The sequence below is a fragment of the Poecile atricapillus genome, chromosome Z (assembly GCF_030490865.1).
Source record: "Poecile atricapillus isolate bPoeAtr1 chromosome Z, bPoeAtr1.hap1, whole genome shotgun sequence".
Lineage (NCBI taxonomy): Eukaryota > Metazoa > Chordata > Aves > Passeriformes > Paridae > Poecile > Poecile atricapillus.
This window is the reverse complement of record NC_081289.1, coordinates 20,209,621-20,222,196: the sequence shown is the minus strand read 5'-3', so window position 1 is coordinate 20,222,196 and position 12,576 is coordinate 20,209,621. Positions and strand designations below refer to the sequence as shown.

At 43.2% G+C, this 12,576-nt stretch overlaps 1 protein-coding gene across 7 annotated transcripts in view; it reads right to left on the bottom strand.

Annotated features, from left to right (window-relative positions):
• Nucleotides 1-9,042: 9,042 nt before the first annotated feature.
• Nucleotides 9,043-12,576, bottom strand: part of LOC131573160 (DENN domain-containing protein 5B) — a 103,105-nt gene continuing 99,571 nt past the window's right edge. For all 7 annotated transcript variants that reach the window (XM_058826832.1, XM_058826835.1, XM_058826834.1 and 4 more), the window contains one exon: nt 9,043-12,493. In XM_058826832.1, coding sequence (XP_058682815.1) covers nt 12,310-12,493 — 184 coding nt within the window. In that variant the 3' untranslated portion in view covers nt 9,043-12,309. The remainder of the gene's footprint in view (nt 12,494-12,576) is intronic.

The window sequence follows — 12,576 nt, the reverse complement described above, 5'->3', positions numbered from 1 at the left end:
TGCTTCAGGCAAGTCATTCTCTAAATGATGCAGGACCATTTAGAGGCAGCAGTTATGATAGCAGTTATTCATTTTCCATTTACCAAGTCTGTAGTGGTTGGTGGATCATCTGCCTGTGTGAAATTCACATGTAGCCCTTGCTAAAACACTGAGAGTAGCATCTTAACTACATTCCTAAGAGAAATTTAGGCTGAGTTGCTGGAGTGCTGTCTTGGTTTGAAATGACAGGTGTCTGCCAAGGAAGGCAGGAGCCTCCCTTGCAACGGAAAATGTAAACCCCCTCCCTTTGAATTATTATAATTTTGAAATTAAAGGGCTCTCAGGCAAAGATATGGGAGTAGGAATAACAGCTCTTCACTAGCACGTATAAAAAAACCCAAACACCAAAAACTACAACTTAATAGGAAAGTTAAAATAAAATGCAGTTGTACAAAAACCACTGTCAGAGTCAGAATACAGCCTGACACCCTGTTGGTCAGGGTGTTGGTAGCAGTCCCATTAAATGGTGGCTGCAGTCCTCCTGCAGTGACAGATGTGGTTCTGTTGAAGCAATGATCCTGTAGGAGGGTGTAGTTTTCCTCTGAAGCTCTGGTGGTGTTAATGGGTCCAGTCTCTCTGCTGGGAATTCAGTGGAGATAGTCTGCCTGTGGTGTTCTGAGTCTCAGATTATATCTGGGTAGGAATGCTCGGCTCCTCCCCCTGGGTGGAGCATCTCCCAATGGGATGATGTAATTTTGTCAGTCATGCAGAGAGACTCCATGGCCCATGAACAGCAGACATCCCCCTGGAGGGAGGATGGGTCGTGGAAGAGACAAAGAACACTGCCACACCCGCTTTTAACAGCTGGTAATAGAACACATACTCCTGGTTACACCTTGCATTGCAGCCCAAGGCAAGTGCAATCTGCTACCATCCATGGGGGAAGCTCTGCTAAGGAATTAGTCTGATGAGATGGGATGTCGGCTGCTTTAGACTTGAGAACATCCAAAAACCACTTGAAGAAGCATGACATGTTCCCTTAAGGGCTAATTCTCTGCTGGCACTAAGGGCTTATAACACTCACCTGTTCTATATATGGTGCTGGCACTTCCCTCTCCTTAAATAGGAAATGAGAGGAAAAAATAGGAAATAGGAAATTAAATAGGAAACTAATTTTTTGGAGGTGGTCAATAACCTGTTGCTGAAAAACTCGTGTTTCTCTCAAGTAGGATCAATAATGCCCCTAAAGCAGTCACAGGGAATTAGAAATAGTACTCAGCATTAACCAGTTGCACAGTACATGTAGCATAGAATGACCTTACAACAAAGGACTGTCCAAAGTGTTCATCAAGCCACAGCATCCATTCCACACAGTTGTCTCAAAAGAGACACAGGGCCACACATGGTGTGTGAAGCAGAGTGGAGTCTTCTGTCCTGGGAAAATGAACTGCAAGCATTGTGTCCAGCTAAGTTAATCTAGTCTCTTACCAGAAAGCTGGGGCTGGCACAGAGACCATCCCTTGTTCTCAGGTTGTGAGGTGTCTCTGACCATCATGACCACATCTAGGGGGCTAAAGGCAGCAGGGATTAGCTTTTGGAAGGCAGAAGGAAGCAGTACCTGAATGTGTGGTCTGGTTCTAGTGCAGAGCCAGCCAAGCATACTCCATTTATTGGAGACTGCTCTGACTGGATAAAAACCACCTGATCTAGATGGTATCAGATGAACCTTAGTAAGAAGTTCATAATAAACTTGTCAGCTTTCATGTCTCATACTGTTCACCAACAGAGGATGCCCAGGGTGTGACAGAAAGTGAGAGTGGTAGAAAGAATAAATCAAACTGGTAACTCTTACCTGATAGTTTCTTCAGACTGTGCGGTTTGTAGGCTCGAGAGCACCTTACTCTGTATGGACCCACATTAGTTGTACAAATTCTGGGTACTAAACAAGGCTGGATTCTGACATAAAGCAACATCTTGGAACAAAGTTTTTCACTAGACATAGAGACAGAATCTTCTCCCAAAACTAAAACAAGAGAGGAACCATGATTTTTTAATTTGACCCAAGCATACAATGATGTTTCGCTTGCAAGATGGCAAACGTTGACTCAGTGGGATATTTGTGCCTGTGGATCTGATTCTTTGGGACAAGTAACTTAAACTGAGATTGCAGAATGAGATGAACTCCTAGACAATCCAAAGAAAATACATTTTAAAACATCTGTTCTCATCTGGAACTTTTACAAACCCTTTATGAATTGTTTCCAAAGCCTTGCCAACTGTGCTATAACAGTGGTGGCAAGCACTTTTCCAAATGTCTCCATATTTCAAGAAACAGGTATTTAGGATGGCTCATGCTGTCTGCTTCACAAGGCTAGAATATGCGCTTGGCCTTAGATGTTCTTGTAATCCTGGAGTTCTGAATTTAGTTATCTTTAGAGGTTTTATATATTCAGATTAGAGTGCTCAAAAGTTGGATCAAATTCTTTCAAGCTAGTCTGGCATTGCCACAAGTGGAGAATTAAATCAGGCCTGTTCCATAGCATCTTTATCAGGTGCAAGGAACAAGCAGGGAGTTTCACTCACTCGCTTTTGCATCAAGGACTCATTCCAGTTCATTCTGTGGATGAAACATGCTTGGATTCTGATGTAAATGTGAATACACAGGAGCTGTGTCCTAACATTGAACTTGACTTTATTCCTGGTTTCATATTCATGTTTTTTTCAATATTACATTCCCTTTATTTTACATTACAGCAAATCTGCTGTTGAACAAGCACTGTGCATTTAGCCAGAGATTCAAGAACACTCTCCTGTCTCATAAAAACTTTTTTCTCCTGCTTTGATGTGTTTTGTCTTCCTATTACCTTGCTACTTGTGCTAAGAACACAATGCCCTTGGATAAATCTTGTTTCACTGCATATTCCACACCCTGTATATCTGTGCTAACTCCAGAGATGGGCAAAGAACAGCACAAAGGTGTTCAGAGTGCTTTGGCCCCTGCCAGCTGTTTTCCCTCTGCATTTCATGCATTTTTAATTGTACACACTTCTGTTTGTCTCTAGCTTCATACTTTCATGAAGAAAGCTCAGTATTCACTTGATTTGCAGCCATCCATTTCTTCACAAGCAAAGTCCTGTTTCATAACAGCCTTTCTGTAACTTGGGTGCTGGTTATACCACAGAACAATGTTTTAATACATGTCATTTACATTTTTCAGGGTAGCTAGAGGGGTTTTGGTTTTAATTAGCTGAGTAAGAGAGTCATGAGTTATTATACAGACACAAAAAGAGCTGCTACCATCATCTCCTTACCCCATGGGCCCTGTGCTAACATAGGGAAAAATAGTACAGGTCCTTGCAGGCAAATATTTTTTGGAAAGAGGGGAAAGGGGAAATTGATTAAGATGTTACAGTGTGCATTGTGCCTGGAGTCCTCAGTAGTTTTTCCTTACCTGATTAATTGCCTAAGCCAGAGGTAGAAAGTCACTTCAACATTTGGGAGGAGCAAAGGGAGTGCCTCCTGCCATCCTCCCCCAAGCAGTGCTTTGCTGGGGGGAAGTCAGAGAGGTGCTTGCATGGAAACACCTCTGGCTGAGAACCACTTCAAATGAATTATGGACTCCCTCCTCCCCCCTCTTGCTGCTGCTTCCTTCTCCTTCCCTTCCTAATCCTTATCCTCCGTCCAAAAGTCTCTCAGAATCCCCCTGCTTATGAAACATGGAAGGCCCACGGGACAGAGGGGCATCCCAGGAAGCTCTCTGAGGAGGACCTTGCTCAGTAGCTCAGCAAATATCTCCAGGAACATGGCCAGCTTGGGTGATGAGCCAGCCAAGGCATGAGGCTTGCAGTGCTTGGGAGAATGCACTGGTAGCCCTGCACCAACTTTTACATGAAAACTTCCCAACAGTTTGGATGCTCACAGGAGCTGGTCCTACTGCAAACAGATTTAACTTCCAATGTCAAAGGAAAACTTAATTTGGTTACAGGCCAAGTGCAAGTGCAAGATGGATGTGTGCATCCTGCTGAAAAATGCTTCAGATACCAAGAGCCTGGAGTGGCTGTGGAGGGGACAAAAGGGACATGCCTGTACTGCTGTCCTCTAGTGCCAGGTCCTGCTCTGCCGTGGGGAACAAGGGCTCAGATTTACTTGCTGAGGGGGGTCTATCCAGAACATCCTGCACTTTGTGATAAGACAAACATGCTGCTCACAGATCTACCCAGAGACAACACTGGCAGCCTTCACAGTCAGTGTCCTGCTCATCACACCCTGTATGTGCCACCTCTCTCTCCCAGGCTATCTTAACAGAAGAGATTAACAGGAGGCTGTACAATATCTTCCCCAGCACAAGCCTGGCCCTTCACAGAGATAACTATTTGTTCCTAAAATGCTGAGATCATCCAGAAGCCAACACTTACATGGAAGACTGGGACTGTCCTAATAAACATTGTGTGTTGAAAGCAGCACCACCAACAACTTTACTATTTTCCCAAAAGAGGGAATGCTTCTCTTCTGTGCACAAACTAATAGGTTTTGCAGACTACAATGTTCATGAACGCCTGTCTAAACTCACCAGTTTTAGGAACTTCTTCTGACTTCAGCAAGCCATGGTGGATCAACTTCTACTTGCACTTCCCAGGACATACATTTGAATTGAAGATCAGCTAGTTCATTCCTCACTTTTTTAGCATTGTGCCAGTTAAACACAAATGATTAAGCCCAGAGCAGCTATCCTATTTCTCACTGAACACAGCTACCCACACTACCCCTGTCTAGCACAAATTCCTGCTGACATCTGAAATCCTCTTCTAACAAAATCCATGCTGAGAATGAATGAAACGGCTTCTCTGGTCTGCAGGTTTTTCCTAGTTCTCCTGTGTTCCTGTTACCATGAAGGAAAGTTTTTCCTTTAGGAAAAAGCTCTAGGAACATGAAAGCTGGGCAGAGCCATAGCATGATATTTCCACTTACATTCCCTGAATGCAGTTTTTCTTTAAGTCATTTTATGGGTTGGGGGAGAATATCCTGTGCACCACACCCACTTCTAGCCAGTTTCACACTATTTATACAGTCAGAAACCACAAACCATCTGTGAGAAGTTCAGATCTCAGGCAAGCCAGTAGCCACACTGATTCTGAGCTGGAGGGTTCATATTGCACGGTCCAACTTAGAGCACATTCTGTTTATCTCATGGGGTAATGGCAGCTCAAAAGATGCAGGTGTGCAAGCAGGTGAACTCAGGTGAGAGCATTGAGCAGAAGAAACAGGCTAAGGAGACTTCATGGAAGAGCTCACGCTATCTCAAGTACAGAAGCACTTTGGGCTGACTTCCCAGTTCACTTGAAATCGAATCCATGCCTTCAAAAAAACCCAACCAAAGAACAGCACCACAAACATGGTTCTCAGTTGTACTGAGCACTTCTGATTACTATTGGAAATCTCTTGCTAGCACTTCACAGGTCTTGCACCATGCATTTTCTGATATGGGTGTGGTGGATCTGGTATGATCTACGTGGGCCGGCAATGAGCAGGGACAGGCTGTGGGGCAGAGAGAGGACAAGATTCACTCGATGTTAATGAATGTCTGTACCTCCTAGAAGAGCTATGGACTCAAGATGAAAAGCCATGGAAAGAAAGGTGCTTTTACAAAATATCTGTTTTCTTCCCTTTTGGTAGGGAATCATTGCCAACCTCACACAACAGCCAAGCAAGGATTTTTATGCATTTCTGCAGTGCTTAATCACCTTGCTGATAGTAACCATAATTCCTATATTGTAGCTAAGTAAGAAGAAAGACTGTTCTGTCTGGACAATTACAAAACTCTCCAGCCACACACAACTTGACAGACTTGCAAGCCCAGAACACCACAAATCAACAGGTTTCACCCCATGCCTTTAAACTGGATTTAACCACAGATGAGACCTCAGGGCACTTCTGTCACAGCAGCACTGAAAAGCAGCTCTCAGTCACACACCAGAGGATGCTGGAGGGGTAATTGCTGACCCCAAGGCTGAACAATCTTCCTTGGTGAGGCAGAACTGGCTGCAGCAAATTCCCCCCACTCTGTACATCAGCTCCCTACCTGCAAGATGGGATATGACACAAGCAAATTGCTTAAAGCTCTTGGGAGAAGCCAGGGAGACTTACAAATTGAAGGCACATTTTCGGTATGAAAAATAAGGAATTTGTCTTCATATCCGAATTATCAATATACTGTAAAAAAATAACCACCTAACACCTCTAGATTTTACTCTTGTGAACTGCTTATTTTTCTGATGTGCAAATGTATCACAGTGTATCACCTGGATGCCTTTGAAGGAGTGAACTCTGTATGGGAGGACAGTGCTGGTGGGAATTCATAAAGATTAAAGCTTGTTTCCCCTCCAAGGGTAATCCGCCTCTGTTGGTCTTCTTTGGGCCTAATTAAAAGCAGCCAAGTGAGGTTTCTCCCTGCAATGAAGGAGCCACTGGCTGCAGGGGCAGGTTAAGAGAAATGGCTTTCCTAGGTTAACACCAGCCTTTGTGGAAACTTCTCGTTGAAAGCAGGAGAATGCAAGGATTGCAGTGCACAAAACACAACATCTGGCTGCTATTGAATTTAATTCCATTTTAGTTTAGACTTGTATAAGCTGGCCATGGGAGCAGGGGCAAATCTGCCACTGAATGTCCTGTGTGAAGATGGGGACATCTCTTACAGGTTATTCTGTTACTCAGTGACTGGTGTGAACACCTTAGTCTCTCATGCAAACCACAACTATTTTACATTTATGGACCCCACTGAATCCACTACTGAATGGTAACAGGGCAGTCATTAAATCACCTAGCACTGAGCTCCTTTTCAGCACAAAAAACATGCTGTGAGTAAGGATCAGGGGCGTTGGCTGTGTTTCCTCCTATGGCTTTTCCCTCCTTCCCCAGGACAAAGGTGGGCTTGGTTCAAGGTGAAAATAATCTGCCTGGTTACATTCTGACAGAGGAAGTTCATTCAAAGGATCTCAGATGCCCTGTGAGGTCTGCAGGGAATGCAGATGTGAAATGTCAAGCCTTCCTGCAGAACCACAGCTCCCCACTGACAAATCAGCTCTGCAGTGGCTTTGGCAGAGAGTTTACCATAACCAGCCACCAGATAGCAGACCCGTACAGGAATTTTCCCATTCACTTCACACCCTGTGCTGGGCTCAAAGCAGCTTATGATACATGGCTGATGGAACAGCAGGAGAGAAATTAGGAATGTCAGCAATGAAACGCTCCCTGACAGCACTGACAGGAGCCTCAGCCTCTGAGCTGATGGGGTGACAGCCAGGGAAGCAGTTTTACTCACCATTCCACTGAACACAATTTATTGTTTTTTATTGAACAGGCTTACCTGAAATGCTGGAAAGGGACAATAGATTGATGAGCTATTTCAACTCCTACCCATGCCAGTTTTCTCAGACAGTTTTCTGCTATTCTTCCTTTGCAGAAAACACTGCAGTGCTCCCAGACTGCATCAACCACAGCACAGTGGAGAGGAAGTTATTTGCCCTTGCTCATCTGGACAAGCTTAGTTCTGCCCTTCTTCAAGTACTGACTGCCTTTAGGATGTCAGACCTCATCCTCTCTAATTTACACACATTTAGTAAGGAGGTGTAAAGGTACGGCCACTCCACCCACTGACATTTGACAATAAGCAGCTCTATGAATTTTATTCACATCTATAATGTTGATGAGCACCACTATCCTCACCAGGATTGCCACATATATGGTCCCAAGCTCTGAGACTTTCAGTCCTGTCCTGAGATTTTCTGCCTCTTCAAAACAGTTAAAATGAATGAACAGACATGCCACACTTCACACACACCATGCACACACACAAGCAGGGCTCTGCATTTCAAACTGTCAAAGTTTCCAAGAATTCTCCTATTCCTGCCAATTCCAGCATATCTGAAGCTGGGAAGGATATGGGGAAAATTTCTGAAAATCCAGTCCAACTTAGAAAAGAAGGCATTTCACTATATTTTCTATTTTTTCTTCGCACCTTTTTTTTTTTGCAGGAATCCATCTCTGTCTTGTCCATCAACTCTCCTTCTTCCACATGTTACCTGACAGACTGGAGAGCATAAGCTTCATTCCAGTATTTTAACCCTGAGTTCAAATCTGAGAGCAACTCAAAGAGAGGAAAGAGACACTTTACTACAAGTTAATCCCATCCTCCTTCTCCCCACTCCTCCAGGTACTAAGGGCAAAGCAATCCTGGTTGCCTAGCGAATGCCACCCTGGTAAGAGCTCAGCTTCATTGTGATCTCATTTCCTCCCAGTAATCAGCCATGTTTTCCACCCAAACCTTGGAATAAAGAGCTGCTCGGGCTCAGCACGGTCTCTGCCTCCCCTTTGTGTCAGGGGAGGCAGAAGGGCTGGTTTTGGGAACAGCCCCTCACGCTTCCTTCTCCCCAGCTTGGCTCCAGCAACTTCCCAGTACCAGAGCCACACCAGCTGGATCATTCTGTTCAGTTTGTTCCCTCCAGGCTCAGATCAGCTCCTCACCTTCAGACTCGAATCTCTTGGCTCCTCTGCAAGGAGAAAGTGACACCAGCCATTATTCTCACAGTTTTATTTGTAAAGGACATAGCATGAAAAGCTGTATTTCAATGTACTTCAAAACCTGAAAAACCCATGTCGGTTTGTGGTGTGTATGTTAAAGTGCTTGATATAACAATACTCTTACTAATGTCGTCTTGAAAATAATCCAGTTCTTATTCCGTTAGTAATAATGTAAAGACAAAATATACTTAATGGAGACATTTAGGGATCATTTTAAGCTATACAGGGCACATTTGTACATTTCAAGTGTAACACACAATATTTCCCCTCACGACGCGCACCTTCATTTGATTGAAAGAAGGAATTTTCTCAAATACGCTGCCGCGCAACTACCCTAAAAACCACATTTTTGAACAATGATAGCTAATTACACAAACCAACCTGGAATAAACATGAGAAGATTCTTCACTAAACAGTACAATTTCATTTATTTCAGAGAATTATAAATACACATTTTGTACATAGTGAGGCATTTGATTCTCTGACTCCCTTAAGTTACCATGCTGGCTGTTAGTACAACTGGACTATGCAAAATCAGACATCTGCACATGGGCATTGGTTAAGAATTTTTTTGTTTTTTTTTTTTTAAAAAGCAGATACCAGAGAGCTTTGGTCTTTTCCAAGATTCCCTTTCTCAACCAAAGAAGGTGCTTTAACACTGAAGTAAAAACTGTGTTAGCTTAGAAGAATCCTGATGGGTTTCTCACCATTCTAGTAGGTAGAATGATTTCTGTAAACCTCACAGAAAAAAAAAAACCTCACAGTTTCCAATCAACAAAAGTAGTCCACTAAAAAAAAATAAAAATCATACATGGTAGAATAAAAATTCACAATGAAGAACTGTTTTCCCAAGGTTGTTAAATAACTACTCTAGGCATCCAAGGCATTCAGCTGTGCCCCTTTCAACATATCTTGGGATGGTTTATTGCCTACAAGGAAACATAATTTTTATTGTATTATTATTAACATCATGTGAAACCTGACAAAACCACACAAGTCAACACTTGCTGAAAAAGCTGCGGTGAAGTTAAGTGCTAAAGGTTTCTTAATGTAGTCTGAAATGGGGAAAGGCCCTGATTTGAATCTTAAAAATCCTCAGGTTTTGACTTCTTTTAACTTAAGACAGACTTAATGTAGTTATTGCCTTTTTTCTCTCTGTGTGGTTTATTCATTTAAATGAATGACCTTTAGAGGTGCCTACATTTCTCCTTTATCCTGCTTGCACTTAACCCTTGTCATGTCAGATGAATGCTCCAGTCATACGTAGCCTTTAGAGAAGTCTGCAGCAGTGTACTTTGGGAAGCATCCAGCACACAAATGCAGATGATGCTGTGAAGAAATCCAAGGACTAAAGAGGTGGTTATATATATAATGAAAGTCACTTAGACTGGGTTGCGCATGAAAAAATCCTGTATAGCAGTTATTAGACATGAAAGGCCTGAGTTGTCACAGAAATCAAAACATCCTAAGCAGTCATTACCAAATAATGCTGCCACATGGTTTCTGGTGCTAAATGTATAATTCATTGATAGAGTTAAGTACAGGGACTCAATTTCAATTGCTGCTGAAGGGTTGTCATGCATCATCTGCTGACTTTAGGCAGACATGCCTGGCCACACAGAAAATCCTAACACCCCAAATTTCACATTTCTGGAAATGTAAGAGAGATGTCACACAGCTGTGGGCTCTGGCTACTAACTCGAGACACCATTCACAGCCTTTACATTAGTTACTCACACCCACAGCAGTGACATGGCAGTGCTGCCTGCAGTACTTGGGATGAATTCAGTCAGTTTAAGGAAGCACAAGCTCAGGAGGAATGAGCGATTATTGAAAGCTGGAACCCTCATTAAAATGGAAGGGTCCTTGACAGTGTTATTTTATTTCTTTCTTAGAAACAAAATGACTTCTATAAGGTAAAACTCTCCAATGAAACAAAGTTACACAAAAAGTTTTCTTCTGCTTGGGAGTCCGAGGTGAAACTTAGACACTGAAGTGAGTGCTGTTCTAAGAATCAGGCAGCAGAAGGACTACAGAAAAGTAGAATAGATTGACAGAAGGCAGATGAGGAAGCAAACCCTAATTTTCATCCTCTCTCCTTCTCCTTATCTCCCATCCCTCTTTCCACCATGTGCACACTATGCCAAGACCTGCCACTGTCCACCACTGCCAAGCCCTTCCTAATGCCACTTGAGAACACAGAGCAAGACAACACACAGTACCAGTCAGGGGCATTTCCCAAGCCTCAGCTGACAGTGAGACATCCAAAGATGCCACTGACCTAATGCCCAAGATTGTAGGGAATGAAGGAGTGAAAACAAAAACCTATACTTAAACTAACTTCCAAAAATTAAAACCAGGTGAAGCTGTGTCCGCAGACCTTTCCAACTCCCATTCACAAGGATGGGAAATACACTCTGTATCTGCTGCATGGTACTCACAAGGTGATTTTGATATAATCTCTTATTCAATTTGTATCATACAGTTGCTCCCAGTTCCTGATCAAGAGCTGTATCTCTGTATATGCACTGTATTAGTAACACATTAACTGGAAAGAGTGTAGGGAAAGAAGCCTCAAAATACCGTGAGAGAAATTTTTTCCCCCTTTTGCTTAATTCCTTTTATTTTTGTAGCTGGATAATTAAAGAAAACAAAAAGTCATCCAAGATCCTGTACTCCCCTAGGAACACTGATTCTGCAGAAAAAAGGAAGACTCATAACCTGTCAGCATTTCAAAGCCAGCTGATACAGTTTGGTAGCACAGCAATAGCAGTGTTTGTGGCTCTACAGCAATGGTTCTTCTCAAGTACAGCAAGAATTTGGTATAAACCAAATTCCTCATCATGGGGGAAGAAAAAAAAAGAGGTCATCCACAACACAAACTGGCTGAGAGTGAATCATGAGAACATCCAGACAGGCAAGGGACACACTGAGCGAGCCAAACAAGCCACTGTTCCCCATCTCAGGCTGCAGCAGCAAGGCTTCAATAGGCGTCTCATCCTCTCAGGCTCTGAGGCTGACAGCAGTCCCTCTCTCCAGTGATAAGCATTCCAACACTTGTTTCCCCTTCTGGAGATCAACAGGAGTGACACAAAAGACCTTACAGAAAAAAAAAATGACGACTCGCTCCTTCCAGGAATGAGAAGGCGAGTCTTTGAACAAACAACAAACCAAGAGAGACCATGTACAGTAGGGTAAACCAGCATATGCTTACAGCATTTCCAAGAGTGACACGATCACAATGGCTACACATAAGGGTATTTGCTGTATTAATTTGCAATACCTGAAAAAGGCCCTGCTGAGTTTGCACCTGTATTTACACGTTGATTGGCTTCTTCCTCGCAAACAAGTAGCGGCATCCCTTCCCATCTTGGTCCTTCCCTCCCTCCCCCAAGTCCTTCCCCTGGGTTTAAGCTACTCATAGTCAGAACAAGAACATTCAGTCTAAGAAAAATTTCTTAGAGTAATATAATTTCTTAAAGAAGATAGCATATTTACACACACCTAACACATGAAAATACTCTATTTTTTTGTACTAAATTTCTGTTTCAAATAAACTACAATACTGCATCTTAGCTTTGTGCAGCTTTAGAGGGCAGTCCCCATCGGGCACAAACTGGGCTTCCCAATCCTGCTTCCACCAGCAGCTTGGTCTTACAGTGGTGCACTACCATGGCATTCAAGTCCTGACAGGTCTCCAATTGCGGTTTGCTTGTTTGGGAAAGGAGTAATGAAGTTCTCAGCAGAGCCATGCTAAACATCCACTCCTTTAATGAGCGATCCTTCTAGGATGATGTTGAAATCTTGCAATGTCTGTAGGACTCGGATAAGGGAGTTGACAGTCATGCGGTCCCGGAGGAGAGCGTTCTCCTCGTACATCCTCGTGATGGGCGGGCACTCCGCCAGCAGTGGGATCCACTGAGACAGAAAGTGGTCCCTAAAAAGGGCAGGACAGGAATTGTTTTAGCACCAAGTACAACAGATATCACACCGGAATTCCTCTGCAAGAACACAACCCAA